Source organism: the organism of the source record quoted next, unplaced genomic scaffold (assembly GCF_019419815.1).
Source record: "Pyrus x bretschneideri cultivar Hongxiangsu unplaced genomic scaffold, Pyrus_bretschneideri_v1 Contig47, whole genome shotgun sequence".
Classification (NCBI taxonomy): Eukaryota; Viridiplantae; Streptophyta; class Magnoliopsida; order Rosales; family Rosaceae; genus Pyrus; species Pyrus x bretschneideri.
In genome coordinates, this window is record NW_025999784.1 from 1,258,242 (window position 1) to 1,284,848 (window position 26,607).

General features: G+C 37.6%; 7 protein-coding genes across 8 annotated transcripts; 3 read left to right on the forward strand and 4 right to left on the reverse strand.

Annotated features, from left to right (window-relative positions):
* Positions 1 to 1,741: 1,741 nt before the first annotated feature.
* Positions 1,742 to 3,860, forward strand: LOC103963615 (pentatricopeptide repeat-containing protein At4g21065-like). The gene is made up of 2 exons (XM_048567938.1): positions 1,742 to 3,655; positions 3,753 to 3,860. Exons 1-2 carry the CDS (start codon positions 1,742 to 1,744, stop codon positions 3,858 to 3,860), a joined length of 2,022 nt encoding a protein of 673 aa, XP_048423895.1.
* A 518-nt stretch (positions 3,861 to 4,378) lies between these two features.
* On the reverse strand, positions 4,379 to 8,806 carry LOC103963616 (cell division protein FtsZ homolog 2-2, chloroplastic). The gene is given in 10 exon segments (XM_009376448.3): positions 4,379 to 4,829; positions 4,916 to 4,981; positions 5,155 to 5,247; positions 5,864 to 5,988; positions 6,307 to 6,397; positions 6,588 to 6,635; positions 6,637 to 6,888; positions 6,981 to 7,505; positions 7,507 to 7,717; positions 8,566 to 8,806. Coding segments are annotated over 9 exon segments (1,449 nt in total). The 5' UTR covers positions 7,636 to 7,717; positions 8,566 to 8,806; the 3' UTR covers positions 4,379 to 4,709.
* Positions 8,807 to 9,753: 947 nt separating this feature from the next.
* Positions 9,754 to 12,143, forward strand: LOC103963657 (iron-sulfur assembly protein IscA-like 1, mitochondrial). The gene is made up of 3 exons (XM_009376492.3): positions 9,754 to 10,104; positions 10,215 to 10,332; positions 11,764 to 12,143. Exons 1-3 carry the CDS (start codon positions 9,915 to 9,917, stop codon positions 11,861 to 11,863), a joined length of 408 nt encoding a protein of 135 aa, XP_009374767.2. The 5' UTR covers positions 9,754 to 9,914; the 3' UTR covers positions 11,864 to 12,143.
* Positions 12,144 to 12,674: 531 nt separating this feature from the next.
* LOC103963617 (F-box/LRR-repeat protein At1g67190) lies at positions 12,675 to 15,128 on the forward strand. Of its 2 annotated transcripts, XM_009376452.3 has the most exons (3): positions 12,675 to 13,049; positions 13,439 to 14,576; positions 14,667 to 15,128. In XM_009376452.3, exons 2-3 carry the CDS (start codon positions 13,662 to 13,664, stop codon positions 14,910 to 14,912), a joined length of 1,161 nt encoding a protein of 386 aa, XP_009374727.2. In that variant the 5' UTR covers positions 12,675 to 13,049; positions 13,439 to 13,661; the 3' UTR covers positions 14,913 to 15,128. The 2 variants fall into 2 exon arrangements, with proteins under 2 accessions (XP_009374727.2, XP_009374725.2); XM_009376450.3 differs by having other exon boundaries at positions 12,680 to 13,049; positions 13,439 to 15,128.
* A 193-nt stretch (positions 15,129 to 15,321) lies between these two features.
* Positions 15,322 to 16,198, reverse strand: LOC103963618 (NDR1/HIN1-like protein 10). The gene is made up of 2 exons (XM_009376453.3): positions 16,180 to 16,198; positions 15,322 to 16,059 (listed from the first exon to the last, which is right to left on the reverse strand). The coding sequence occupies exons 1-2, from the start codon at positions 16,196 to 16,198 to the stop codon at positions 15,518 to 15,520; spliced, it is 561 nt and encodes a 186-aa protein (XP_009374728.2). The 3' UTR covers positions 15,322 to 15,517.
* Positions 16,199 to 23,190: 6,992 nt separating this feature from the next.
* On the reverse strand, positions 23,191 to 23,975 carry LOC103963659 (NDR1/HIN1-like protein 3). Its single transcript, XM_018651491.2, has one exon. It carries the CDS (start codon positions 23,890 to 23,892, stop codon positions 23,191 to 23,193), a length of 702 nt encoding a protein of 233 aa, XP_018507007.2. The 5' UTR covers positions 23,893 to 23,975.
* A 1,212-nt stretch (positions 23,976 to 25,187) lies between these two features.
* Positions 25,188 to 25,769, reverse strand: LOC125469881 (annexin A11-like). Its single transcript, XM_048567939.1, has one exon. The coding sequence runs from the start codon at positions 25,767 to 25,769 to the stop codon at positions 25,188 to 25,190; it is 582 nt and encodes a 193-aa protein (XP_048423896.1).
* Positions 25,770 to 26,607: the final 838 nt, after the last annotated feature.

The window sequence follows — 26,607 nt, forward strand, 5'->3', positions numbered from 1 at the left end:
AAATGACAAAAATATTTTGTAAGTGAATAGTACCAGAAGTGACTTTTTAGAGTAAAAATATGATTTTTTATTAAAGTGAACAATATCGACAGTTTTTTGTTAAAGTTCTCTAGAAAGAACTTTAATTTTTCTCCAACTAATTGTGTTGCTATATTTTGTCCAAATATATTTAGAAAAAAAATCGAAAAGGTTCCTCAAAATATATTACATGTGGACTATAATGTATTTTAAGAAGGTTTATTTTTATACAAACGATATTCTATTTTTAAAATTAAAAAATAGAAGAAATTGAACTCAAGTGAACAACATAACTTCAACCAAGATAGTCACGTCTGCATTGCCATTATTCTTTATGGAATGAAAGGTGGTATTAGTCCATCCACACGTTATATGTAATGAAATGTTGAACCCGATGTGATATTTGAGGTGAAGTATGTTTTGTAAACATCACAAAAACACACAATCCAAGCATATGTGGATGGCTATAGCTCTCGAGGAATTCGACAACTAGAAATTTAACATCTATGTCCATAACCACATGATTTGCCAAGTCTTGCCCCCTTGGTAATGTTGAAAAAGATTGACAAAATGTAGCCACCAACCATAACAGCACTTATAAAAAGGATTGGCAATCACTGTTTTTTTTTCTTCTTTCTACGCGCGCATCTGTATTTTCGATTATTAGATTCAATAAATAAAATAAAAACTGGGATGTGATATCTAAATATCTATTTTTACTTATCCCACATCTTTTTGGTTTTTAACCGTCGGATTGGATGAATTGAAGAAGATCAACGGACATAAATTAACAAAGATGTATGAGAAGTAAAAAGGGGTGTGTGGATAGCACATCTCTAAAAGTTAACGAACAAGAATAAATATGGGTATTTCGATAAGTTATAAATGTGTTGTTATCATTTTCTTAAGAGATGTTGGTCGATTTTCTGTCCAAACTTGTAAGGAGCTGCCAATTTTCCTCTTGGACTTTTATAATTGGTCAATTTCCTCCGCTAAATTTTAGTTTTAGCCGATTATTTATTTGAACTTTTATAATTGGCAAATTTCTCCCTAAACTTTAATTTCCCTCCTAAACCCTAAACCTTAAAATTCAAACAAAAAGTATACGGATTGAATTAGCAAAAGAGAAGAAGATATTGTCTGCACTAGGGATAAAATTACCTTTTTTTGCAATTATAAAATTAAAGTTCAAGAGGGAATTGATCGATTATAAAAATTTAAGGGGTATTCAAAATTAAAGTTTAGAGAGGAAACTAACTAATTATAACTAAGAATTAATTTCAAAAACATTTTCACCAAAAAAAGCCATTTTCAAAGAACTTCCAAATCAGCTCATACTCTTCTCAGGGTTAAAAAGGCAATAACTAACTAGCAAATCCAACATCTAAAGAAGAATGTCCAATTCATTTGATCATGTTATTAACATTTATTTTCTAAGATATTCTATTTTTACCACATAATTTCCTTTTAGGGAAAACTAATGAAAAGAGTTTAAAAACTTTAAGTTTTAACGATAAAGACAAAATAAAGTGTAAAATGAATAGTACTAGGTTTGATTTTTTTGTGCATAAATATGATTTTTCGTTAAAATGAACAATACTGCAAACTTTTCGTTAAAACTCTCTTCATTTTATTTGTGCATTTTGTAAAGCATTTCCACAAAATTTCTATTTACACCCCCTTCCTGATGAATTTTCAACAAGCGTGCCGTTTTGGCGGGTACATGTTCAAGGACTCCACCAGCTTGGCGCAAACCATCCAAACCTACGCCCGGACCAAGCAGCTGCACAGAGGCAAAGAGCTCCACGCTCAGCTCCTCCGCAACGAGTACCCACTTTGCATCTTTCTCGCCAACCATCTTCTGAACATGTATTCCAAATGCGGGGAGGTCGACTATGCACTCAAATTGTTCGACACAATGCGGCAGAGAAACTTGGTTTCTTGGACGGCAATGATAACTGGGTTTTCTCAGAACTTGAGGTTCTCGGAGACTTTAGAAACGTTTTCCCAGATGAGGGTTGCCGGAGAGAAACCAACCCAGTTTGCATTTGCAAGTGTTATAAGAGCTTGTGTGTTTCTCGGGTCGATTGAGATCGGGAGGATGATGCATTCTCTTACTTTGAAGTTGGGGTTGGCTTGTGAGTTGTTTGTGGGTAGTAATTTGGCGGATATGTATTGGAAGTGTGGGGTGACGGTTGATGCTTGTAAGGTTTTTGAGGAGATGCCGTTTAAGGACGCGGTATCATGGACTTCGATGATTGATGGGTATGCAAAGAGTGGTGATTCTGAGGCAGCTTTACTAACTTATAAAAGGATGATTGTTGATGGGATTGTTATAGATCAGCATGTTCTTTGTACTGCCTTAAATGCTTGTTCTGCGTTGAAGGATTGTAAGTTCGGAAAGTGTCTTCATTCGACCGTTCTAAAGTTAGGACTTCAAACGGAGGTTTCAGTGGGCAACGCTCTGACTGATATGTACGCGAAAGCAGGAGATATGGAAAGTGCTTCAGATGTGTTCCGGATTGACTCTGAGTGTAGAAACATTGTGTCTTCTACTTCTCTGATCAATGGTTACGTTGAGATGGATGAAATCGAGAAGGCTTTTAGTTTGTTTGTTGACTTACATAGTTGGGGAGTTGAGCCTAATGAGTTCACTTTCTCTAGCTTGATCAAGGCTTGTGCCAACCTAGCTGCACTTGATCAAGGAATCCAGCTTCACGCTCAGGCAATTAAACTTAATCTCGATAGACACCCTTTCATTTCTACTGTTCTTGTTGATATGTATGGAAAATGTGGGTTGCTTGATGATTCGACCCAAGTGTTTCATGAGATAGCAAACCCGAATGAAGTTGCATGGAATTCATTGTTAGGCGTGCTTGCTCTTCATGGATTAGGAAAAGAAGCCTCGGAAACATTTAATAGAATGGTACAAAGAGTGAAGCCGAACGCAATAACATTTATCAGTCTTTTAATAGGGTGTAGCCATGCTGGATTGGTAAAGGATGGTTTAAATTACTTTTATTCTATGGAGAAAACATATGGAATAGTTCCTAGAGATGAACATTACTCTTGTGTTATTGACTTGCTTGGCCGGGCTGGAAGGCTTAAAGAGGCTGAAGAATTCATAAACAGCATGCCAATTCAACCAAATGCTTTCGGGTGGTGCTCTTTCCTTGGAGCCTGCAGGATTCACGGTGATAAGGAGAGGGGAAAACTGGCAGCAGAAAAACTGATGCATTTAGAACCTGAGAACATCGGAGCACATATTCTGCTGTCGAATATATATGCTAAGGAGCAGCAATGGGAAGATGTGAGGAGTGTAAGGAAGATGTTGAGAGATGGCACCATGAAGAAATTGCCAGGGTATAGTTGGGTTGATGTTGGAAACAAAACGCATATCTTTGGAGCCGAAGATTGGTCCCATCCTCAGAAGAAAGAAATTTATGAAAAGCTTGATACTCTTCTTGATCAGATAAAGAAAGCTGGATATGATCCACAAACAGATTCGATTCCACATGATATGGATGATACTGAGAAGGAAAAGGTTCTTCACCATCACAGTGAGAGGATAGCGATTGCATTTGCGTTAATAAGTATGCCGGCTGGGAAGCCGATCATTGTGAAGAAAAATATAAGGGTGTGCTTGGATTGCCATTCTGCAATCAAGTACATCTCCAAGGTGGTAGGGAGAAAGATTATCGTTAGGGATAATAGTCGGTTTCACCATTTCGCAGGCGGGCAGTGTTCATGTGGAGATTACTGGTAGTGTTTTGGAAGCTGAAGCATTAGTCAAGGGATTTACTGGGCAGAAGCCAGAGCTTCAAAAGCTAACTGCAGGGTGAGGAAGAAGGGTTATAGATGACTTGGGACCCATTTGGCAAGGAATTTAGAAAGGCCAAGACTGCTTTCAAATAATCAAAAGCACTTCTGACAACGTTTATCAGAAAAATTTAGTGCTTATGGAATATAAAAAGCACTTGAAGCAAACACTTACCGCACGAAGCACGAAAAAAACTTGAAGATTTGCTGCTTCTAACAAATGCACTTCCAACAGAGGCGCTTATGACCGTAAGTGTTCTCTTCGGAAGCTCCGTTGCCAAACGAGCCTTTGCTCATCAAGAAGGAAGAAGGCGATTTTAAGATGGAAGCATGTAAGAAGACAACCCTTTGGCCATCATCTTCAACTTGGAACACAACTACCCTTCCACTAAGATGGGAACAAATTGTGGGTGTCTAATTATGTTTTTGACACCCGACAATTAAAATTGAGTGGTAATTTCTGTGTGGACTTATCTCCGCCTACACACTTCTGTTCATTTCTGCTGTATTTGGTTTGAAGCGAAGAATAAAAAAAAAGGCATTGCGGAAATTATTTCCCTCTAATTCAAGAGTATATACATAAAGAAGAATTTTCTCTGAACGAATCCATTCATGATTTCTCCACATGTTGTATCTCACTTTCAAAAGGGAAAACTGTACATGCCGATGGCGTTTATTCAAATCTTCCGGCGAAAAACTCGCCAGATCTAAATGTCTTGAAACGGGAAACATACACTCGGACGAGGATGTACTAATCTAATAGCAAAGCTAGAAACTGCTAATGGCATATGGATGATCTATCATCTAGTATCTACGGAGGCATACTTAAATCCCTCGGATGGATGCTGAGGTGGAGGTCGGGAGGCATGAGATCAAACTCTTGGATAACGGGAGCGTCCTTTTTTCTTCAAGAAATCAGGAATCTCGACTGCACTACCTTCCATGAAAGAGGATGGCCGTCGATTGATTCCAAGGGTGACATCTCCTTGTGCCTGCATATAGGTAGATTTAACAAAATTGTTTGAAAGAGAGAGTTAGTGCATGTGTGTGCGTGAGCGGGGGCACGTTAAGGAATTACCTGGAGTGGCCTTCCTTCATTTTCTTCTTGGCGTTTGAATCCAGTAGCAATAAGGGTTATACTGACCTGAATGAAAAACGAAGACAAGCAACATTGCATTTTAAGATGCAGCCATCCAATTCCTTTATGATAATCCCATGATATCCGGTTTGGCAAATTTACCATGTTCAACAAGAAACCAGGAAGCTCTTGGACATATTTTTTACCACGTTCATTTTAGAGAAAGCAAAAATACTTACTTGACCACTGAGAGATGGATCTGTCACTGCCCCAAATATTAAATTTGCTGTTGGATCGACAAGATCATATATAACCTCAGCTGCAGCATTTACCTACGAGAATTGCTCATTTGAAATTAGAGAGTAAGAGAGGAAAAATACAACGCCATATCAACTGTGAGTCAAAACTACCATTTATAATTCAGTAAAGGATATCAAGCGGAAAGGCAGTGAGGGTTCAGGTGCGGCAAGTAGTAAGAAGCAGGAAGCACAGGAAGCAGCAGTAAGCGCAATAATGGAGTTATTACATTGTGAACATTAGCACAGTTCTGGGCCAACTAAATGATTCTTTTATGAGAAAATTGTCGAAAGAGATTTTAGGCCAATCATAGTAGTAGTTCATTCTCTCCGTGCGGGTCTAGAATAAGATCAATATACAGATTGCAGAGTAACGTCATCTCACAGTCAAGAATTAAGGGAGAAATCTCGATTTCAATAAGCTTAGTACCCTCTCTGCAGCATTTTCAGACTATTGAATGCAATGGTGAAATCATAAGCATAATTCCTAAAGACAGCTTTGTCTCACAGAAAACGGTAAACCACACTTCAAGTTGGAACAGATTTTCTTTTACAGAAATGGTACATGGAAGACTTTCATACTGAAGAAAAGAAATATGTCAACTTCATGATCCCACGAGTACGATCAAAACAGAGAGTAAGAGAGAAGTACCTCATAAAGGGTCAAATCAGCTCCCCCAGTTATGTTCCAAACAATTCCAGTTGCCCTCTCAATACCAATATCTAGTAAAGGTGATTGGATGGCATTTAATGCAGCATCCCTTGCCCTCGTCTTCCCTGTTCCGAGGAAATACAAAAATCAGAAAAAAAGTTTCAGCATATTATTATAAAAAAAAATGCAGAATTTATAATATATTAACTTGAGACCATGTCTTCTTTCAGACCTTTCCTTCTCATGTTCTAACAAAAAAACTGAAATTTTAGATGCCATTTATTCTATATTAACTTCACAAGGACGTTAGCCACAATGGTGTCATAAGGGAAGGCAATACGGAAATTTTGGGACCACAATAATCAAGTCCAAAATTGTAAGTGAAGCCTCTGATATGATATAAGCACTCTAAACACCCTAGTAGTATGCAGCTAAAACATTACCAGTTGCAGTTCCTATCCCCATCAATGAAGAACCCGCATTGGCCATTATAGCCCGTACGTCAGCAAAATCCACATTTACCAATCCTGGTATCTGCAATGAAGATGATGGTGCATCAATTATAGTAACAAATATGGCCCAAAAAGGGAAACACATCGATCCACAAACAAATAAAAAAATCCCCATTGACCAAATGAAGGCCCTTGAAAGGCTCTATGAATGGTTTAAACAGTCAGAAGTCAAGATTACACTTCATTACACAATATTTTTAAAGACCACATACCGTGATTATATCAGAGATGCCACGAACACCTTGTCGTAGAATATCATCAGGCCAGATTAAATGCTTCTGTTACTGGGGTAGACGGGGAAACTGCAGTCAATAACTTGTCATTTGGAATGACTATCAGTGTGTCAACATTTTCTCTCAGAGCCGCAATTCCTTCCTGGGCTTGAACTGCCCTTTTCCGTCCCTCAAAAGAGAAAGGGGTTGTCACGACACCAACAGTCAATATACCCATTGACTTTGCAACACCTGCAACTATAGGAGCTCCACCAGTGCCAGTTCCTCCACCCATTCCCGCCTGCATATGAAGATATTTAATGTCAGGGTGCAGAGATGCATGAAATAGGCAAATGTTGGAAGTCATGACAGAGGAATAGCATTTGAACCTACCGTAACGAAGACCATGTCTGATCCATAAAGTGCTTCTTCTATTGATTCTTTGCTTTCTTTGGCAGCATTCATACCAATATCTGGGTTTCCACCAGCTCCAAGACCCCTGGTAAGTTCTTGACCAATTTGTAAACGGTTTTCGGGAAAGACAGGAGACATTCTCATGGCTTGAACATCGGTATTAACAATCCAGAACTCCACACCCTTCATTGCACTCTCTATCATGCGATTAACTGCATTTGACCCTCCACCGCCAACACCAATAACTTTGATTTTTGCTTCACCGTTGTTACTAGGAGAAGATTTGTCACTTAAGCTCTCAGTGACACCTCCACCTGAAATATCTTTTCTTGGGTTGTTAACCCTATCGTTTCCCTCTCCTCTAAGCAATGAAACTTCAGGGTGTAGATTCAGAAAAGGGTCTCTATTCTGATATGAACCGACACTCTGAGAATTGGTTGAGCACTTAACTTGAGGCAAACTTGACTTATAGGTTACACCCATAAAACCGTACTTCTCCTCAGACTACTTTTAAGCTGCTAACTCTTCCCAAGTGATTCTCCATTCCTAAGCGACCCCCAAGCCTTGTCAGTACCCCCACCGGGTTTCGAGTATCAGGAAGGGTAACATAATTCGATGCATAAGTCGCCATCATGTAAACGCTGAGACTTTAAATCTCAGAGACAGGTAAGCTGATGAATGCCAATCTTTTAGAAACCCACTTTCTCTCCCAACACCTAATTTTCAAAAAAAACCAGGTAATTCTAAGAAACCATATAACATAGCAGATGGATAAAATATCGACGTTTAACTAAAAGCATATCGAACAGAAACCACACAAGCTTCATAGCGCACATTACAATCCCAGACAAATAATTACAACCCAAAATGCAAAACCCAACAATATTATACAAAATTCACTGTAACTATGAGTTTAAACAGCAAGCAAGAGTTTAAACAGCAAGCAAGCAGAAACGCAGAACAAATGGAAACCCAATTTTCAGGAGAAACAAGAAAGGTACTGAAAATGGCAGCTGTTTACCAAAAAACCAGATAATTCTAAGAAACCACTAAACATAGCAGATTAATTACAAACACTCAGAGACCAGCAAATGCTAAAACGTCAATAGTCAACTAAACCAAATCAAACACATACCCACAAACTTCATAGCACGCATTACAATCCCAATCCCAGAAATAATTACAACCCGAAAAGCGAAACCCAACAACGACTATGCAAAATTAAATGTAACCATGAAGTTAAACAGCAGCAAGCAAGCAGAAAACAATGAGAAAGAAGCAAACCAGAGAAATGTAAAACCCCACAAACTTCGTATCGCACATTACAACCCCGAGACAAAAATCACAACCCGAAAACCGAAACCCAACAACAATTCTACAAAATTCAATGTAACCATGAAGTAAAACAGCATCAAGCAAGCAGAAAACAATGAGAAATGAACAAGCCAGAGAAATGCATTACAAAGGGAGACCCTCTTTCCAGAAAAAAAAAACAAGAAGGAAACAGAGAAATGGGCAGCTGGGGTTTCAGAGGAAGCTAACAACCAGAGAAATCCCAAGAGACCTTGGATGCAGAAACAAAAGAACCCAAGGGAGCATCTGGGGGCGCCGAGCCCAAAGAGTCAGAAATTCAGTCTCTTTAAAACCCTCAGTCGGATTTGGACTAATGATTGCGAGCTGTTTGTGATAGAGAGGCGGGGGAAGTGGTAAAGGAAGCAACAAACCTACTAGAAAATTGAGGAATCTAGTTGATTGGGGAACCAAATTGTTTTGGCTTTTTCAGGTGAAAGGCATGTGGGTGCGGGCTCTTCTGAAAGCAACACACGGTTTACACAGAGTCTTGCAATAGCCCTTATCGTTCGGGGACGAGGGTTTAATTGATGGGCTTTGTTTCTTACTGCTTTAAGTTCTTCTGTTCATTAGTTGGGCCCAATTGTAGAGTCTAAGTGAGCATACGAAATGAGGAGATAATCTTTGTTTTAGGCTATCATCTAATATGTTCGATCACCTAATATTAATACGTTATTCGTATAAACATGTTATTTATATTTTGATTATCGATACCTCAACAATATACTTGTCGATAAAAATCTACATGGGACGACATGAAATCCTCCTATTAACTTGATGAGTTATTATTAAATTTTAAATCATAACCGTTCAACTTTCAGTACGCTCATTGATTTTGGATAAAAAACTTGCAGGAAGTTATGTTCAGTAATGTTGGTCACTAGTTAACCACATTGTTAGGTTTCACATTAAGTGCGCTACAATGATGACACATAAGGCTACTTACAGTAGATCGAAAAATTTGAATTTAATTCTTGTTTTTTATTTTTTATTTTTTTTTATGGAAAAAAAATTCAAATTTAATTCTTATGAGTTGATGAAACTCATATTATATAAGAATCAAAATCAAAGTGTCTAAGCGTACTAACTCATATACCACACAAATCGCTGTGGAAGGCCTAACGAAACCACAAAAATGTTATTTACCAATTTTACTCGTTACGTTGTTCATTAAGCGTAGTAAGAAGAATCTCGCTTAATAGAATAAATTATGTTCAAAACCGACTCAACCTTTCCCGTTACAGGGAGTTCCAATCTTTTCAATTTTGTATATGACCTTTATGTGACTTATATTATTAATTGATACGTATTTATAAATTTAACTTACATTAACAGATTACACGTATCAATCAACGATTGAGACTATACTAAGCCACACACATAAAATGAGTGCAGCCTAATTTCCGTCGATCAGCGTGTCCACGGAAACATCCAGAATCTAGTTCAGACGCAACGTGGAGCGGTGCGAAACGACGAAACTACCCCGGCACGAGTTCACCACGGGTCTGCCTTTAGATCGCAGAGTGACATCTGGGAAGAAGAACAGACGTTACAATCTCACCGATGGCTTCGCAAATTCTGGCGGCGGCAGCCGAGAGGGTCGGACCGGCGGCGAGGCGACAGGCCGTGAGCTTGACAGACGCGGCGGCGAATCGTATACGGCAGCTCCTAGAGCAGCGCCGGCGGCCATATCTCAAGCTCGGAGTCAAGGCCCGCGGCTGCAACGGCTTGTCCTACACTCTCAATTACGCAGGTACGGCGGCATTTTGATCCTGATTGTTAAATTTTCTTCTTTTTCATCAATTTTGATAAGTTGAATTATGAATTTCGTGAATTTATTTGCTCCAATTTCTTCCTGTGTAGATGATAAGGGGAAGTTCGACGAATTGGTGGAGGATAAAGGTGTGAAGGTTTTGATTGATCCGAAGGCTCTGATGCACGTCATAGGAACGAAGATGGATTTTATAGATGATAAACTCAGGTAACTCATCTCTTCCTCTCTCTTTTTTCCCCAATTTTTCCTTTTTTTTTTTGGGTGGATTTGTGGAAAACTTATTAGCATGTTTGGATTCAGAGAAATTGTTTGGTTTTGATTTGAATTGGGCGTGTGTAAATCTTTGTTTTTTTTTAGGTAAAGAAAATGAACTTGTGCTGTGTTAGAAATGGATTAGTTTTCCATTTTTGTAATTATTTCCAGTGTCAATTTAGTATTAGGATGTTAAAATTGCGCATCGTAAGGATAATGGGTCGTCGAATTTCGGATTGAATTTTGTGGAGAATATAGAGTTATTTTTTCACTTTGAGATGAACCAAGAGTCTTCAAAAGAGCCAAAAGTGCTTTTGACTACGTTTGGCAGAAAAACTTCAAAGCGTTTTTTGGGTTGTAGAAGCACTCTTTAGTGCTTTTACTTATGAGCAGAAGTCGTTCCTACATAGCAATCCCAAATAAGCGCTTGGAACCATATGACAATCAGTAAGCCAATGTGCTGCAATTGACCATTTTTTGGGGGGTGGAAATTTCATATTTATGGTGGGTGTATTGCCATTTATCAACTCTAACATCATCCCAATGGAGCCCCGCTACCTTATACAAGACCTAGACTGATGCTGCTTAGCGCTGCTATAAACAACATCAGCTTTAGGTCTTCACCCACCTTAACTAATGATATTAAATTTGCCCATAATGTCGCCTTCGCCGATGGTCAGCTTTCCATTCCTGTCCTGACTACTACTGTATGACCATTTCATTAAGACCCACAGATGACCCTGATTTAGGGCATCATCACCTCCACCACTGCTGCCATTAGTACTTCAACCTCTGTTTACTGTTGGATGCGTGTGTTGTGTGCATTCAATGACAAATTGAATGTGCAGTTTAGAAGGGTTTTAGTGAATGCTTCAAGTGGCTTTCTGTGTGCGTGTTAGGAGAGATAATGGTGCATGTTAGAAGGGTTTTAGTGAATGCTTCAAGTGGCTTTCCATGTGCGTGTTAGGAAAGATAATGGTGCACGTTAGAAGGGTTTTAGTGAATGCTTCAAGTGGCTTTTCATGTGCATGTTTAGGAGAGATAAGGGTGCATGTGTGTCCATTTTTACATAAGCAGAAACCAAACCATGAAGAAAGATGATCTGCTAATATTATTTTGCTTGTTTTATCTCGGTATATTTTGTTTGCTTGAATTTGGGAACCTTAAGCAGCCAAATGGCATGGCATTTATGCCCCTTGTCGATCTGATGATTCGTTGTAAATTTAACCACCTTTCATTTGTTCGTGGGGCAATGGTACAATATGACATGACATGCTTTGGGCATTCTTCTGTTGGTGTTTATGCCGTTGGTTTCACAACTTGCTTTTGCCTTCTTACTCTCACCTTCCTGGTTCCGCTCACACCTAATTTATTTTCTTTTGGCAGGTCTGAGTTCGTATTCATCAATCCCAACTCTAAAGGACAGTGTGGCTGTGGGGAATCTTTCATGACAACAGACGGTAGCGGAGCTACCAAGAAGGTATAAAGAATCGTGTGGCCAGCTTGTGATGATCCAACACTTTCACTGACTAATTATTCGTGTTGGCGCTGGCGGGAGTCATAGTAGCCTCTGCTAACTCGGGTCGTAAAGTTTGCATTCTTCTGTAAAGATATTCCAATTTTGTTTGGAAGAACACAATGTATATCAATACAATTATGTGCTTCTTGAAATTTTATGAACTTTTGTAATGTCAACATGTAGAAGCTGCTGAATTGTGGAAATTGTGTCGGCGAGATTATCAATATTTTCCTCAACTTTTTTTTTACCATTCTTTACTTAATACGTGAAATGACTTAGGTTTGAATTTCATAAATGACGACTTTGATATCAATTTAATCTCCTACTCTTTGGTGTAATTCTATCGTTGAATAAAAAAAGGTTACGGATCTTACTTTGCTTTTTTAATATCGATTATAATTTTCTTCGCACTATGAGGCATTTTGTTTTTTAGTGATATGAGCCATGTTGATTATAATTTTCTTCACACTACGAGGCATTTCTATTAATATTGTGTACGAGTTGTTTGTCGTCCACATTCGTTTAATTTTTAATCTCCATGTAGAATATGCTGTCAAATTCTGCGCTTTTTTCAATTTTCAAACAATTAATAGAATATGTTAATTATCAGTTGTCTGTCGTTCACATTCGTTTAGTTTTTTTAATTTTTCTATAGATTATGTTTTGAAATTCTGTTTTTTTCCAATTCTCCAACAATCAACAGTTGTTAGTCGTCTACATTCGTCGACAATAACACAAATTGTTGATCTCCTTATGGAATGCAACTTTTTTCGCATTTGTAAGAAGGTGAGGTAGAATATAGGATTCATGTAATGGGGACTCATGTAGCATATTGGATTGGGAAAAAAAATGTAACATATTTGCTTTCCAATTTCAGAAATTAAATTTCCATATTCTCACGCGTAATTACTCTCCACTTTCCCGCACGTGCTAGAAGAAGACCTGGCGGCTTCCCTCTCTTCTCATCGCAGACTCTTCTTCGTCTTCTCCGCGGTCTCGTCTTTCAGACCAAGCAGCTTTTGGCTGGTTCGTTTCTCCACTCGTTTTTCCAAAACCATCGAATCCTGCATTCAAGTTTCTCCCTTTCTCTGATGAATGGGATGATAGTGATCCCGTTGACATGGAAATTTTGGATTTTGATTTGCTTCCACAGGTAATGCCGCCCTAATTTTCTCTCTGTTTTACCCATTGATTATCTCTGTATTGAGATCATTTTTATTCAATTCCGTTTTTATAGATTTTTGGGTTCTATGTGTTTTTACTCGATTTTTAGTAGATTGATGATAAGCTGTTGAAATTTGTTTGAATAATTGAATTGGGTTTAATTTATTGAGTTTGTTTGCATGGTTTTCCGTTGAATTGATGTTGATCCGGTGCAAAATCTGCCAACTTTGGAAATTGTTGACTTGTTTGTAATGCCCAAAGTACCGGATTTTTCCAGTTTCTACTAGCTAATCTTTGCTTTCCATGCTTAATTGTAGTGACAATTACTGCTTGATTAGTGAAAGTCCAAAATATTGATCTGAATTTTTACTTGTATAGATGATGTCGTGACAAATCCCGAAAAGATGGCAGATTGGTGTTTGACATGGATGGATCTTGGTTTTTCTTCTGTTTTGTGATAAACCCAGATGGAAGGTTTAACAATTCTGGATGGCTAATTGTGTGGTGAGGATTTCTTTAAAGTTGGCTTCTTAATTTTCTTAGGGTACTTTGAACTTTGAGAACAAGAGCTTTCCTTGGTTTTCGTTAATTTATTGGGTATATGGAGCACCTTCCCGTTGAAGTCATAGGTAACATTCTATCCCGGCTAAAAGCTGCCCGAGATGTTGTGATTGCATCTGCGACGTGCAAGAAATGGAGAGAGGCTTGGCGGAATCACCTCCACACTCTTTCTTTCAATTCCAATGATTGGTCCGTCTATCATGATCTGACAACAAGTAGATTGGAAATTCTTGTAACTCAAACAATATTCCAAACCAAAGCATTGCAGTGTTTGTCAATTTTTATGGATGATGTTGATGAATTTTCAGCCGCCCCAGTGATTGCTTGGCTCATGTATACCCGGGACACCTTGCGGCAACTACATTATAATGTGAGGACTACTCCGAATGTGAATATCATTGAGAAATGCGGTCGGCAGAAGCTTGAAGTCTTGGCATTGGCTCATAATTCTGTAACAGGTGTTGAACCCAGTTATCAGAAATTTCCATGCTTGAAGTCACTTTCGCTAAGTTATGTCAGTATCTCAGCATTGGATTTGAGCCTTTTGCTTACCGCATGTCCAAAACTTCAGAATTTGGCTCTTATTAATCCTGATATTGCCATGTCAGATGCACAGGCAACTATGGAACTTAATAGTCCTTCACTGAAAAATATCTACGTGGAAGCTGTCAGTTTGGATAAGTTCATACTAGAGGCCGATAGCATTGAGAATCTGCACCTGAAAGATTGTACCCTTGAGGTTTTTGAGCTTATTGGTAAGGGGTCACTGAGTGTTTTGAAGATCGATGATGTTAGCGTCCTCCATCTTGATATTGGGGATAACACAGAGAATCTTCAGATTGTGGATGTTAGCAGCTTCACGATCATGTGGCCAAAGTTCTATAACATGATCTCAAAATCATCAAATTTAAAGAGGCTTCGGCTCTGGGGTGTTGTATTTGATGATGAGGATGAGGTGGTGGATTTGGAGACTGTTTCTGTTTGCTTCCCTCAGTTAACCCACTTATCATTAAGTTATGATTTAAGAGATGTTTGTGGCTTGCAGGGGTCATCTTCTTTGGAGAACGTGGTTGTGTTAGAACTCGGATGGACTATAATCAGCGAGCTCTTCTCCGACTGGGTAGCAGGACTTCTAGAAAGATGCCCTAATTTGAAGAAGTTGGTCATTTATGGGGTGGTCTCAGAAGCCAAATCCCATGAAGAGTGCCAAGTTTTAGCAAGCTTCACCTCGTCCATTGTCCGGCTGATGAGAAAATATCTGCATGTAGAGGTTCAGTTTGAATACGAATAAAAGTCCTGCTGACTGCATTGGTGTCTATTCAAATATTGGTTGCACCTGATTGTACAATAAGGTACATGGCAGAACTTCACAAGAACACAGATTCTATCATCCTCATATTAATCTGAAAATGGAGACCCCTTAATTTCGTACAAGATTATGCGTGCAGCGTGGTGAGAAATTGTAAATTTACAGATTAATTTTGAAATCAATTTGTCTGTTTATCTCTGGCTTGTGTTTGTTTCATAATAGTCAAATGGAAATTTCATATGTTGAAGATTATTTTGGGTTGAAGCCGTTTATGGTACTCTATATGGCTACATTCCTGAATATGGTGCGTAGGTTTGGTATGATCTTGTTGCCCCCTTGCTTGAACAGGTGAGCTCCTCTACTTCCATAATTCAATGTCGGGTTGAGTTTTAATCACTAGATGATTGAGTATGAAAAGTATACTTCATCACCTGTTTAGTCGAGATTAGAATAGAGATCCTCACTGTGGATTGAATTTGTACTGTATATTGTTTGTTTGAATTATGATTTCTTGTATTGCATTCTCTTTTAAGTTATCTCATAGTATGACTATGTAAAAAAAGGGATCATTTTTTGGACCGAAAATCTCAAATCCGTTCGTAGTAGCTTGGATTTGTGAGGACATGAACATTCCTGCACTTTGTGGCATTGAAATCACTCGGCAATGTTTCGCTTAAACTCAAGGGAACCTTCAGGTTGCAGTTGATGTTGCTAGGACCATAATCTGGTGACTTGATCTTTCCGAACCTGGCTCTTACCCGAAGAGAAATCTTCACATCAATACTGTAAACACCAGCAGCAGTCTCCGCGTTAAACTGGGAGAGGTCACGTTCTCCAAATACCGCCAACTGCTGACCTTCAACGAGTACATGATTTAAAATGGTCGTGTTCTTATGCCCTTGGTAAAATGGCGCCCAAGGCAGTGTCACATTAGCAAACCTCTTTTTTCTATGGTTGGCAAAGACTTGGATGCGGCGGTAATATATGCCAACCCTTTTGTTGGGGTTTCGGATGGTGATGTTGAGCGCGAGATTGTAGTTGAGAGTATTGTCAGTGTCGGTGAAATTGAATTGGGTTAGCACTCGATTAAGCTTTTTCGTAAGTACAAAGCCGAAATCCACCCTTTCGTCTTATATACAAGACAATACCTCATCTGCAACTCCATCTGGTACCATTTTTCTTGTTTTCTTTCGTCTAATGGCTCCAAGGGGCGGCACCCGCTGCCTCTACTTCCCCTGCAACGCCTTACTCTGCCTCGTCCTAACCATGTTCATATTCTGGTTGATCTTCCTTCCCAAAGACCCTCAATTCACCGTCTCCAATGCCTCTCCATTGACAGAAGGTATGTATATCTAGCAATTGACTTTGTTGGAAATGTCAAGAGGAACATCCAAAGAGTCTGAGGGAACTTCCAAAGTTGTTCAATCCTCTTAACTTCTCCGCGATCAGGCGGAGGAAAAGGACCTTCGATACTTGCTTGAAGTAGTTCCCAACCCTTTTAACTTCTCTGCTTGTTTTTCTTTTCTGTGTTTTCTTCACCCGTTAACTTATGGTGGACGGACGCTCTAGTCGCAGTTGAACAAGCCAGCTGACACCTATTTAAATATTAAAGGAAATGGAATTAAAGATGAAGATTAAGTGGGAGTAATGGGCATAAAGGCTACCTAAAGAGTTACAATTGTTTTACCATTTCCTCTCACTTATTGTCATCACACTAAATGGCTGTCAGTGGGGTGAGTTATGGAGAAGAAACTGAGGCAGCAAGCAAGAACAAAAAAGCTGCATGTTGCAGCGGCAAAGGAGGGAAAAAAGAAAAAAAAATGGAAAGGTGCAGCTAACGAAAATAGGAGGGAAGAAAGCAACGCAACAAGAAGTTGGACGAGTAAGAGGGAAGAAGGAGGAAATTTTGGCATTCTCTTCTTTCGGTTTTATCTTCTCAAACCCATGTCTTTCTTTTGGTTTAATTTGAGAATAATGTGTAACTAAATTTTTAGTAGTTAGGGGCTGTTTTGAACCCAAATATGATTGCAAATGTGTTATGACATTTCGTTTGAATTACTTTTATAAATGGATGAAAATTGGTTCACTACTTATGTTAGTGATGAATTCTTTATGTGTTTTCTACGGATGCATACTTAGTAAACATATCTAGAATTCTAATGCTATGAATATGTGTGTGCCTGCCCTTGTCGAATGAGGACCTACATATGTTCTAGAGTAGTACTTGTTAATTTTGATTAACATGTGAACCAAAATCTAGGATAAGTAAGACAACGCTAGTACTTACGATACCTTGTGATGACTCAAACTCTTTTCGTTCTTAATGATTTCTACTTGTTAAATCTATGAACACGCCATCCTAGATTGCATGCTAGGGACTAAGTTAAGTTGAAAATGTCATTCTCTTAACATACTACATAAGAAAGAGTAATAGGTTGAGTTCTAACAGTGAGCCAAACTTGAACATCTTCATTCATAAATAAAAGGAATTTGAATGAAACATAACATGTTTGCATGATTATTTGGTGGTGGATAACAATTCCCCTAACTCGTTTTTCTTAATTTATGAACTACTTAAAATCTGTTTCTGTTCTGTTTTTGTTCGATTTAATTTAAATAGCAAATCAACTCCAAAAATCCCAAAAATTTGTGTGAGTCTAGCTCTGTGTGTCTAGTGTTTGCGTATAAATTTTCATAAACTTTAGATAAGTGTAAGTTGGTCTAATAATTATTTTTCGATGGCTGGTTAGTAGGGGCAACAACCCAATTTTTGTGACATTTTAAGTAGTTACATAAAACAATCTTTTGCGAGAAAGATCCTTATATTCATATGCTACATTTGTATGCTACTTTGTGGTATGCTTTTAATTCTATCACGTTTGCAGCAGGAAAACTGGTGCTGGCAGTGGCGATTGAAAAATTTTGCCAATTCAATTTTTTTGGAATGAGCATATGACCAGGATTATTTGAATGATGAACATAGTATGGGTTTGATGAATCCATACCAATATGGCAATTGGTTTAGTTGTTTTGTGGTGGTGGTTGAACTAATGTGTCTGACATAATGTTTATGATGATTGGAAAAAAAAAATGATGAGGGTTGAAAACGTAGGCTATCACGCACCAGGACCTTATGCTCTGCATACCATGTTAAAATGGCTGAATGAAGAGGAGTGTCAGATTGAATGATTTTGTGTATATCATTGACAGAGTACATCGGACAATATATATGCAACTAAGTCAACTAATCAACCCTACATTAATGGCTAGGAAACAATGACCTACATTTAGTGGGATTTGACTCAAACCTGTTTAGGTAAATATATTACAAAATGTATTACATATAATATCGTATAATATTTCCTAATAGACTTTTACCCGAAGAGGAAGCCACTCATTAATACTGTAAACACCAGCGGCAGTCTCCGAGTTAAAACATGGAAATGTCGCTTTCCCCAATGACCACCGATCCCTGACCTTCGACAAGTACACTATGCAAAATGGTAGTGTTCTTGTGACCTTGGACAAACAGCGTCGAATTCAAAGTCACTTGGGCAAACGTCTTCTTTCTGTAGTCAGCAACGACTGGGATGCGGCAGTAGTATATCCCAACCGTTTTGTTGGGATTTCTGATGGTGATGTTGAACGAAAGATTGTACGAGAGAGTGTTGGTGTCGTTAGTGAAACTGAATTGCGTTAGGTAATCATTGGTGATGGTGAATTTTGGCTCTTCGGGATGGAAGACGAGCCAAGATATGACAACGGCTAGCCCTAAGTAGATAATTATATAGGAGCACCAGCATGTGGTGATGTCGACCAGACCGGTCGAGTAGTTGTTTATAAGAAAGAAGTTGAAATTAATAAGCAAATATCCTAATTATATCGTTATATTAAAAAAAAAAAAATTATAAAACAATTAAAGTGTAACAAAATAATGATAAAAAAAAAATAAAAATTCCAGTCGGCAACCAAGGACAGATCCACATAGGGACCAGGGAGGTCCCAGGATCCGTCAGCAATCCTAAATCGTTGCTATAAATTTTCCGGGGACCCCTCGTACTCGAGCATGAGGTCTGTATAGGTTATAGTGGCTGTCTTCTTCTCGGAGAAGATGACCGCTCACAGAGAAGAAAGAAATAGGAACCCTTCCTGCCTCTCTCCTCCTTGCTTATGCCATGGTCTCATCCGTTGGTGCCACCCACTTCTCCTCCAACCTTTCTCTGTCGTCTGGCGGGGGCAGTACATAACCCCAAACTTTCCCAAATTATTTCAACCATCTTAGTAGTTTTTCTTATGGGTGAAATTTCCTTCATAAGGTTAGTAAGATGGATATGATCTGTCATGGGTTGGTGAAATTTGGTGGTGGAGCTACCATTACTTTGGGAGAATGGGGAGGGAGACGGTTGGTGGAGGTATGACAGCTTTGTTCTTAGTGAGAGAGAAGGTGGATGTTTGGAAACTAGTAAAAGAGAAAAATGGTTGTTTGGTTAGAAAGATAGTGGGAGTTTGGGGAGAGTTTTATTTGACCGGTGTTTTAAATTGGGGTGTGCTATCCACACACCCCTTTTTACTTCATACACACACTCTTAATTTGCGACCATCGGATCGACTGAATTAAAGAAGATCAAATGACAGAAATAAACAAAGGGTGTGTGAGAAGCAAAAAGGGGTGTGTGAATAGCACAACCCTTTAAATTTAGTGGTTCATATTAGATAATCAATAACTTAGGTACTCCTTAGTAACTTATGAAACCTCGTAATGGACACTTGAATTATGATTTTATAATTTGTAATATTGTTTTGCATATGATTTTTGAATGAAATGTATTATATTTAAATTTTCAATGTTATTTTTGTCTATAAATTTTTTGACCTTTATAATTGGGACCCACCGAGTTTAAAATCCTGGATCCGCCACTGTCGGCAACCACCAGCCGATCTCCTTGTACCCACCATTACCACCTCCTCCCACCCTTGAGACCCATCAACCACCATATCCGGTCCTCCCCCTCCCCACACACAGAGACTCCTCCTTCCCCTCTCTCTTTGTTATTCTAAAATCCCAACAATGCAAGGAACGAAGAAACAAAAAGAAAGTTTGCAGAGTAAACTGATAATAAAAGAAACGCTTCTCTGATGCAGAATGTGGGGGGAGAGAGAAAGAGAGATTTGTGATGCTGGAAGAGGGTTAGGTCATTGGGGTAGCAGAGGGTGGGGCCAAATCTGGTGGTGGGGTTACGGTTGAGGGAGATGAGGTTAGGGGGAGGATGTCGTAGGGGTGGGTGATGGGGTGCGAAAAGGAAGTGGTGGTGTCTGGGGTTTTTTTTTATATTCTTTTCTTCGATTTGTTTTTGTTTAATCATTTATCTCAAGTTTAAGGTCTATTGCAACCTCATACAACATCTTCAAAACATTTCACTTTTATACCTCACGTACTATTTTATTTCAGTATAATACATCTGTAACATTTTTCACCCATTGATCCGCTAAGAGCTGACGTGGCTATCACATTTGTGCCACGTGGCATTTTGTTTTTATACATTAAAAATATTATAATATTTACCCTATTAAAAAAAACAAAACAAAACGAAAACCAGAAATCGTCTTCCCCAGTCATCACCCACCCCCAAAAAACCCACTAGAGCCCATCCCCTTCTCTCATCCCCCATCACCCCTCCCAAAAATCCCCTTCTCAGTCCTCTCCTCACTCACCATTTTTGATAGCTTCTCCGCTCTTTTTCTTCTTCTCTTTCTAGGAGATGAGCTTCTCTGTGAAGCCTCAAACCTTAACCCTAATCTCATGCACTCCTCTCTCTTCTTCTTCTTCTTCTTCTTCCTCTTCCTATCACCGATCGATTAGTAAAGACGCTCACCGGTGGTCTCTGCTCCCACAGAAAATGCATGAGCTTGGACGAAAGGGGTGGGCTCGGGTGGGATTTTTAGGCGTGGCGAAGGTTCGGGAAGGAGTTTGAGGAGAGAGGATGAGGGAGGGGGTTAAGGGACGTGAGGTCACCAATGTGATCGAATTCAAGGGATTCGGGGAGAGAGCAGTTTAGGGTTAGGTCTCCGGGAGGTCGGGGTGGGGTTGGGGGGGGGGAGTTCCGAGGGAGTTGGGAGTGGGGTGGGTTTTTGGATGGGAGGGGAGGTGAAGTGAGTGGAGGAGAGGAGATGGGTTGGGGGGAATGGGTTTCAGTTTTTTTATTTTATTTTATTTTTATTTTTTTAATAAGGTAAATTATTATAATATTTTAAATACATAAAAAATTAATTTTTTGCCACATGGCACGAATTTGGCAACCACGTCAACTCTTAACTGACCAATGGATGAAAAATATAACAAATGTATTATATTGAAATAAAATAGTACGTGAGGTATGAAAGTAAGATGTTTTGAAGATGTTGTATGAGGTTGCAATAGACCTCAAACCTGAGGTGGTAAAGTGTAATTTACCCTTTTTTTATTTAATATGTAAAATTACTAGAATGTTCATGCCAAGTCAGCAAGTTAGCAGTTTATGTGACGAAGTTTAACGAACAAGGTAAAATAAGACACAAAGTATAAATACAAGGAGTAAAGTTAAACAAAATAGAGTGCATGAGATAAAATAAAATGTTGTGAAATGTACAAGTGTCATATAGAGCTAAAAATAAGAGTTTTTAACAATATAAACTTTAGAGAGAATAGTAAAATATTTCTATACTCTTTATCAGAAGAGAACAACGAGCCTTGAAGTACAAAAGCCTGATCGAGGGAGAGGTACATATATAACACAAATATAGGGAAGACGTTGTCATGATCAGAGCCTTCAAATTTGGGAAGAAACACATGAAAACTGCGAAATAATTGTCTAAAACCCAAGTCATTTCTGCCAGTTGTAACATTGTGTCCGGGCTCCATATCCTACCTTAGTGGAAGATCTTGTCATTGTCACTTGGATTTTCCATTGAAACCACAAAAGACTAGAAATCAGTTCTCGAATGCTGATCGAAAAAATTCTCTACCCAATCTGCATCAAAATAGGCATTAAGTTACATTATTTTTTGTCATGTATTTCTAAGAGTTGAGTAACATATGATGTGATATAGAGGGATATGCATGGATGAATTTCAGTTTAGATTTAGTTTTTAAATTAGTAGTTGATTAATTACTGTTCTTGCCTCGATATATATTAGGGTTTTCTCATTTAACGTAAGTGTGAATATAGACAGAATTGGAACTTTGTAAGAGAAACGTAGAAACGTATATTCATGTACATTACCTTTTATACGTGGTCCTCGATGACTCCAATCTACAAATTACATCTTTATTCCTTTACTAGTGCTTCCAGAAACCTGCACAAATCATCATATACTTGGTTAAATAAAAGTTTAGAAGTCCATAGAATAATCATATTTAGTTAGTTTAGGGACGTTCAAAAACTTAGAGCCAACCCTACAGAGAAAGGGCAACAACAGAGAAACTTTCTTTAGGAACTATTAATGGACACCTAAAAAAGTCATCATGCAATCATCTCGAGAAAATTTCTCTCCTATATTTTTCATAAACGGCGAGTGCATATAATGACTTTAGAACATTTTTTTTAATTTATTATTAAGGAGAAAGGGAACAATGGCGTAGCCAGGAATTATTCGGTAGGTGGATTAAGCTAAAATTAATACTACGAAATTAAATTTTTAATCTTTTGTTGCCTACATAATGTTATATAATAGTAAACCTGAAAGTAATAGTTTGAAGCAAGAAATTTATACTATGTTTTCTAGGCTTCTAGCCTCAAAACTTTTAAGTAAATAAAAAAAGGAACTATTTTTTTATATGGAAGTTTTAATTTATTATTATTAAATTATAATATTGGTTAAAGTGATGAGCTTATTTAACATTTATAATTTATTAGCTCTTATTTTTCTTAAAAACAGCCTTAAGATTCAAAATTTTCATTTGCAAAGTGAAATATAACAATTAAAAATCACAAAACATCCCAAAAGATTAATACTTTTAAGCTTAAAGAATTAAAACTATCCTATGCTATAGCCTAGGTGAGCCTTGTACTTGGCTCCGCCAGTGAGAGGAAAGGGTTCGAAACTACTACAATAAGTAGAGGAGGGGAAAGTTTCGAACTCAAGATGTATGGATAGAAGTCCAACATCCTAACTACAAGGATATTAGACCACATGAGACTTTAGAAAATAAATTGTAATAGTGAGGGACCAATTACAACTAATTTTTCTTTTCTAGTCATTTGCATACCAGAAAGGTGCATACTCATGATATCTGTAGAACATATTTCTCTACAATTTTTAGATTAGCACCCGTTACCAGCCAATTGCGACATTTCTTGTTAATAGCCTGTTGGTCATAGCATTCAAAAGTTAGAAATGGAAAGAGGAGTAGACAGATGCAAACCTTTTCGCAATCGGTACTCTCAAATTTGTCAGAAGATTTTCCCTTGGAATTTATCAAGGGAACCTTCAACTTGCATTCCACCTTATACTCGTTAAAAATATCTACCTTAGTAAACCTGGACAGAACCTTAATTTTGATCTTCAAAACGATATCAAAACTCGTACCACCCTTAATTTTTGAAGCCACATCCCCCTTAAAAGACTTCTGGCCCTTGAACACTAGTGGAGTCACTGCACTTGTCTTCGTGCTGGCTACATCGAATGTGCTCAAACTAACTGCACTTAAATCCTTGTCATCATAAGTAGCAACAGCTTCAAATTTGTCATACTTGTAGTCAAAATTTTTTTCACGATTTTCGACGGTTATGTTGGCAACTAGGTTGTATTCGAGGGTTTTTCCAGACCCCGTACCAAACTGCGTCAACGCGGCATCAGTCACCTTGTAGCTCGCTTCTAATGAAGGGCCTAGTTTATCCCGAAACACGAACAGAACAGCGATGCCGATGAAGAAAAGACCCAAGAAAAGGAGGCAGCAGCAGCAACAACATTGTTTAGAACCCATAGCTGATCGAGATCCAAGGGACAGATTTTGAATTAATTTAAATTTTGAACGAAGTGCAAAATATTCTTTTCTATTTCGTTGATCTTCCGGCAAACACCAACCCGCAAAATTTAACCACCAAGACGAGAAGGCCTGCTAACCGGACATTTTATTTTTACATGCCAAAGTATAAATATGGCATTGAGGATATTATACGCGGATACTACGAGTATTTTGAAAACTCATCCCGTTTTAGTGTATCTAATTTGAGGAATGGCTAGTTTTGAGGCCGACCATACAATTTAATTAGTTTTAGTACCTTATCTTGAAAATGCCAAAGTAGGCTATTGAAAATCTCTTAAATGTAATAATTACTTGTTCTTTAAACTTCATGCCATCCACACCCTCAAGGAGAGACAAGCTCTGATGGACTCTCGAGAAATACTTACATAAACAAAATCGGTGATTGCTAGTTGTTGAAATCGATGATTGCTAGCCGTTGATGTATTTGACTAGTTTCTAAATAAGATGACTCTTGAAAAATACTTTTTGTTGGGATAATTATGATATTCCTCTAAGAAGCACGTAGATGAGCATCTCCAATGGAGATGTAAAAAGATACATGTCAACACTACTACAATATATGCTATCACCGGCGGAGGACAAACCGACGAGAAATCAAATTTCTGTCGAAAATTTGGCACAAATCCGACATTAAATAATGTAATGTCGCTTTTCAATAGCGACACTATTGCTAGGGTCGCGAAAGGGCTTCAGCGTCGCTTTTTGAGCTTAATCCGCCACTACACAGTGTCGCTTTAAAGCGACACTAACCTTAACGTCGGTTTAAAGCGATGCATACTTACACGTGCATCAGCTATTTAATAATAAAGTATGTAGTATACTGTCGCTTTAAAGCGACATTATATTAAAATGAAATAAATAAAATATTCCTTAAACCGACGTTAGATAACAATTAAATAAATAAAATATAAAATCTAGTAACGGTCTTAACCGACACTATATTTGTTAATAATAATAAAAGTAGATGGACAACTGCATGCAATTTCAATTAATTCCAACCAAAATAAATTATATAATCAAAATTATAAATTTTAAGATCAAAATAAACATTAATGAAAATAAATAACAAAAACAATAGTGCCAAACTGTACATCTAACATTTCACATAAAATCCAAAAAGTCGTCCATCGTAACAAACATTAAATCCGACATTACAAACATAACATAAAAAAACAAAAAGATAGACCAATTATACTGTCGTATTTAACCGACGAGAAAAAGAACCAATTAAACTACCCAACCGAATCTGCGCCTGAACGTCGTCCAGATCCTTCTGCTTGAGAATCTTCTCCTTGAGATCCTCCTCCTTGAGATCCTCCTTCTTGAGATCCTCCATCTGATCCAAAAATCCTCGACAAGTCCACATCAAATCCAACACCTGCAAGCATTCCAGAAAACCCCCCAACTAGAACTTCAGGAAAAGATCCACTAGGAGCAGCCATCTCAGGTCGATATACTGGCACTTGATAAGGTGGCTGCTGCATGTATGGCATGGGCGGCTGCTGCATGTATGGCATGGGCGGCTGCTGCATGTATGGCATGGGCTGCGCAGGCATCGGATACACAGGATATAGAGGTTGCTGATTATGGCCAGCATACGGATATGCAGGGGGAGGCTGACTTTGGCCCGACTGTTGAGGAGGTTGACTGTGGCCTGATTGTTGGGTTCCCGGGCTATATGGTGGTTGTGGCTGAAATCTTTGAAAAAACCATGCAAACAACTGATTTTGCTTGTTCTCTAGGTCCGAAATCCGTTTATTATTATTTTCGTCTCTCATTTTCAACTCATTATTTTGAGTCATTAGCAACGCCATTGAACTCTTAGGTTATATTCTTATATGAAAGGATATTCTTATATTATAAGTTTAGGTTATATTCTTATGAAAGGTTATATTCTTATATTCTTATATTCCTAAATATTATAAGTTTAGGTTATATTCTTATTAGAGTGCAAAAAAAAAAAAATTAACATAATATATTATAATATTACTCAATATTATAAGTTTATGTTATATTTAATATTGTTAATTTAACATAAATGCTTATAAATATTATTCATTCCATCTTCTCATAACAATTTAAATTATGTTCATCTAATCCATTCTAGTAAATAACAACAAAAAATTATCAAAATAACAACAAATTAAAATAACAATTAGAGTGCAAAAAAAAAAAAAATTAACATAATATATTCTTATATTACTCAATATTATAAGTTTATGTTATATTTAATATTGTTAATTTAACATAAATGCTTATAAATATTATTCATTCCATTTTCTCATAACAATTCAAATTATGTTCATCTAATCCATTCTAGTAAATAACAACAAAATATTATCAAAATAACAACAAATTAAAATAACACTTAGAGTGCAAAAAAAAAAAAAATTAACATAATATATTCTTATATTACTCAATATTATAAGTTTATGTTATATTTAATATTGTTAATTTAACATAAATGCTTATAAATATTATTCATTCCATTTTCTCATAACAATTCAAATTATGTTCATCTAATTCATTCTAGTAAATAACAACAAAAAATTATCAAAATAACAACAAATTAAAATAACAATTAGAGTGACAAAATTAATTAATTCGACTAAATTTTTATTAATTTAACAAAAATAGTAGAATTTTATCTAA

Coding starts and splice junctions, on each gene's coding strand:
- LOC103963615 (XM_048567938.1), top strand. CDS start 1,742: ATGTTCAAGGACTCCACCAGCTTGGCGCAAACCATCCAAACCTACGCC. Junction 3,656..3,752: donor TTGTGAAGAAAAATATAAGG/GTGTGCTTGGAT, acceptor ACCATTTCGCAG/GCGGGCAGTGTTCATGTGGA.
- LOC103963657 (XM_009376492.3), top strand. CDS start 9,915: ATGGCTTCGCAAATTCTGGCGGCGGCAGCCGAGAGGGTCGGACCGGCG. Junction 10,105..10,214: donor CTACACTCTCAATTACGCAG/GTACGGCGGCAT, acceptor CTTCCTGTGTAG/ATGATAAGGGGAAGTTCGAC. Junction 10,333..11,763: donor TTTATAGATGATAAACTCAG/GTAACTCATCTC, acceptor TTCTTTTGGCAG/GTCTGAGTTCGTATTCATCA.
- LOC103963617 (XM_009376450.3), top strand. CDS start 13,662: ATGGAGCACCTTCCCGTTGAAGTCATAGGTAACATTCTATCCCGGCTA.
- LOC103963659 (XM_018651491.2), bottom strand. CDS start 23,892: ATGGGTTCTAAACAATGTTGTTGCTGCTGCTGCCTCCTTTTCTTGGGT.
- LOC125469881 (XM_048567939.1), bottom strand. CDS start 25,769: ATGGCGTTGCTAATGACTCAAAATAATGAGTTGAAAATGAGAGACGAA.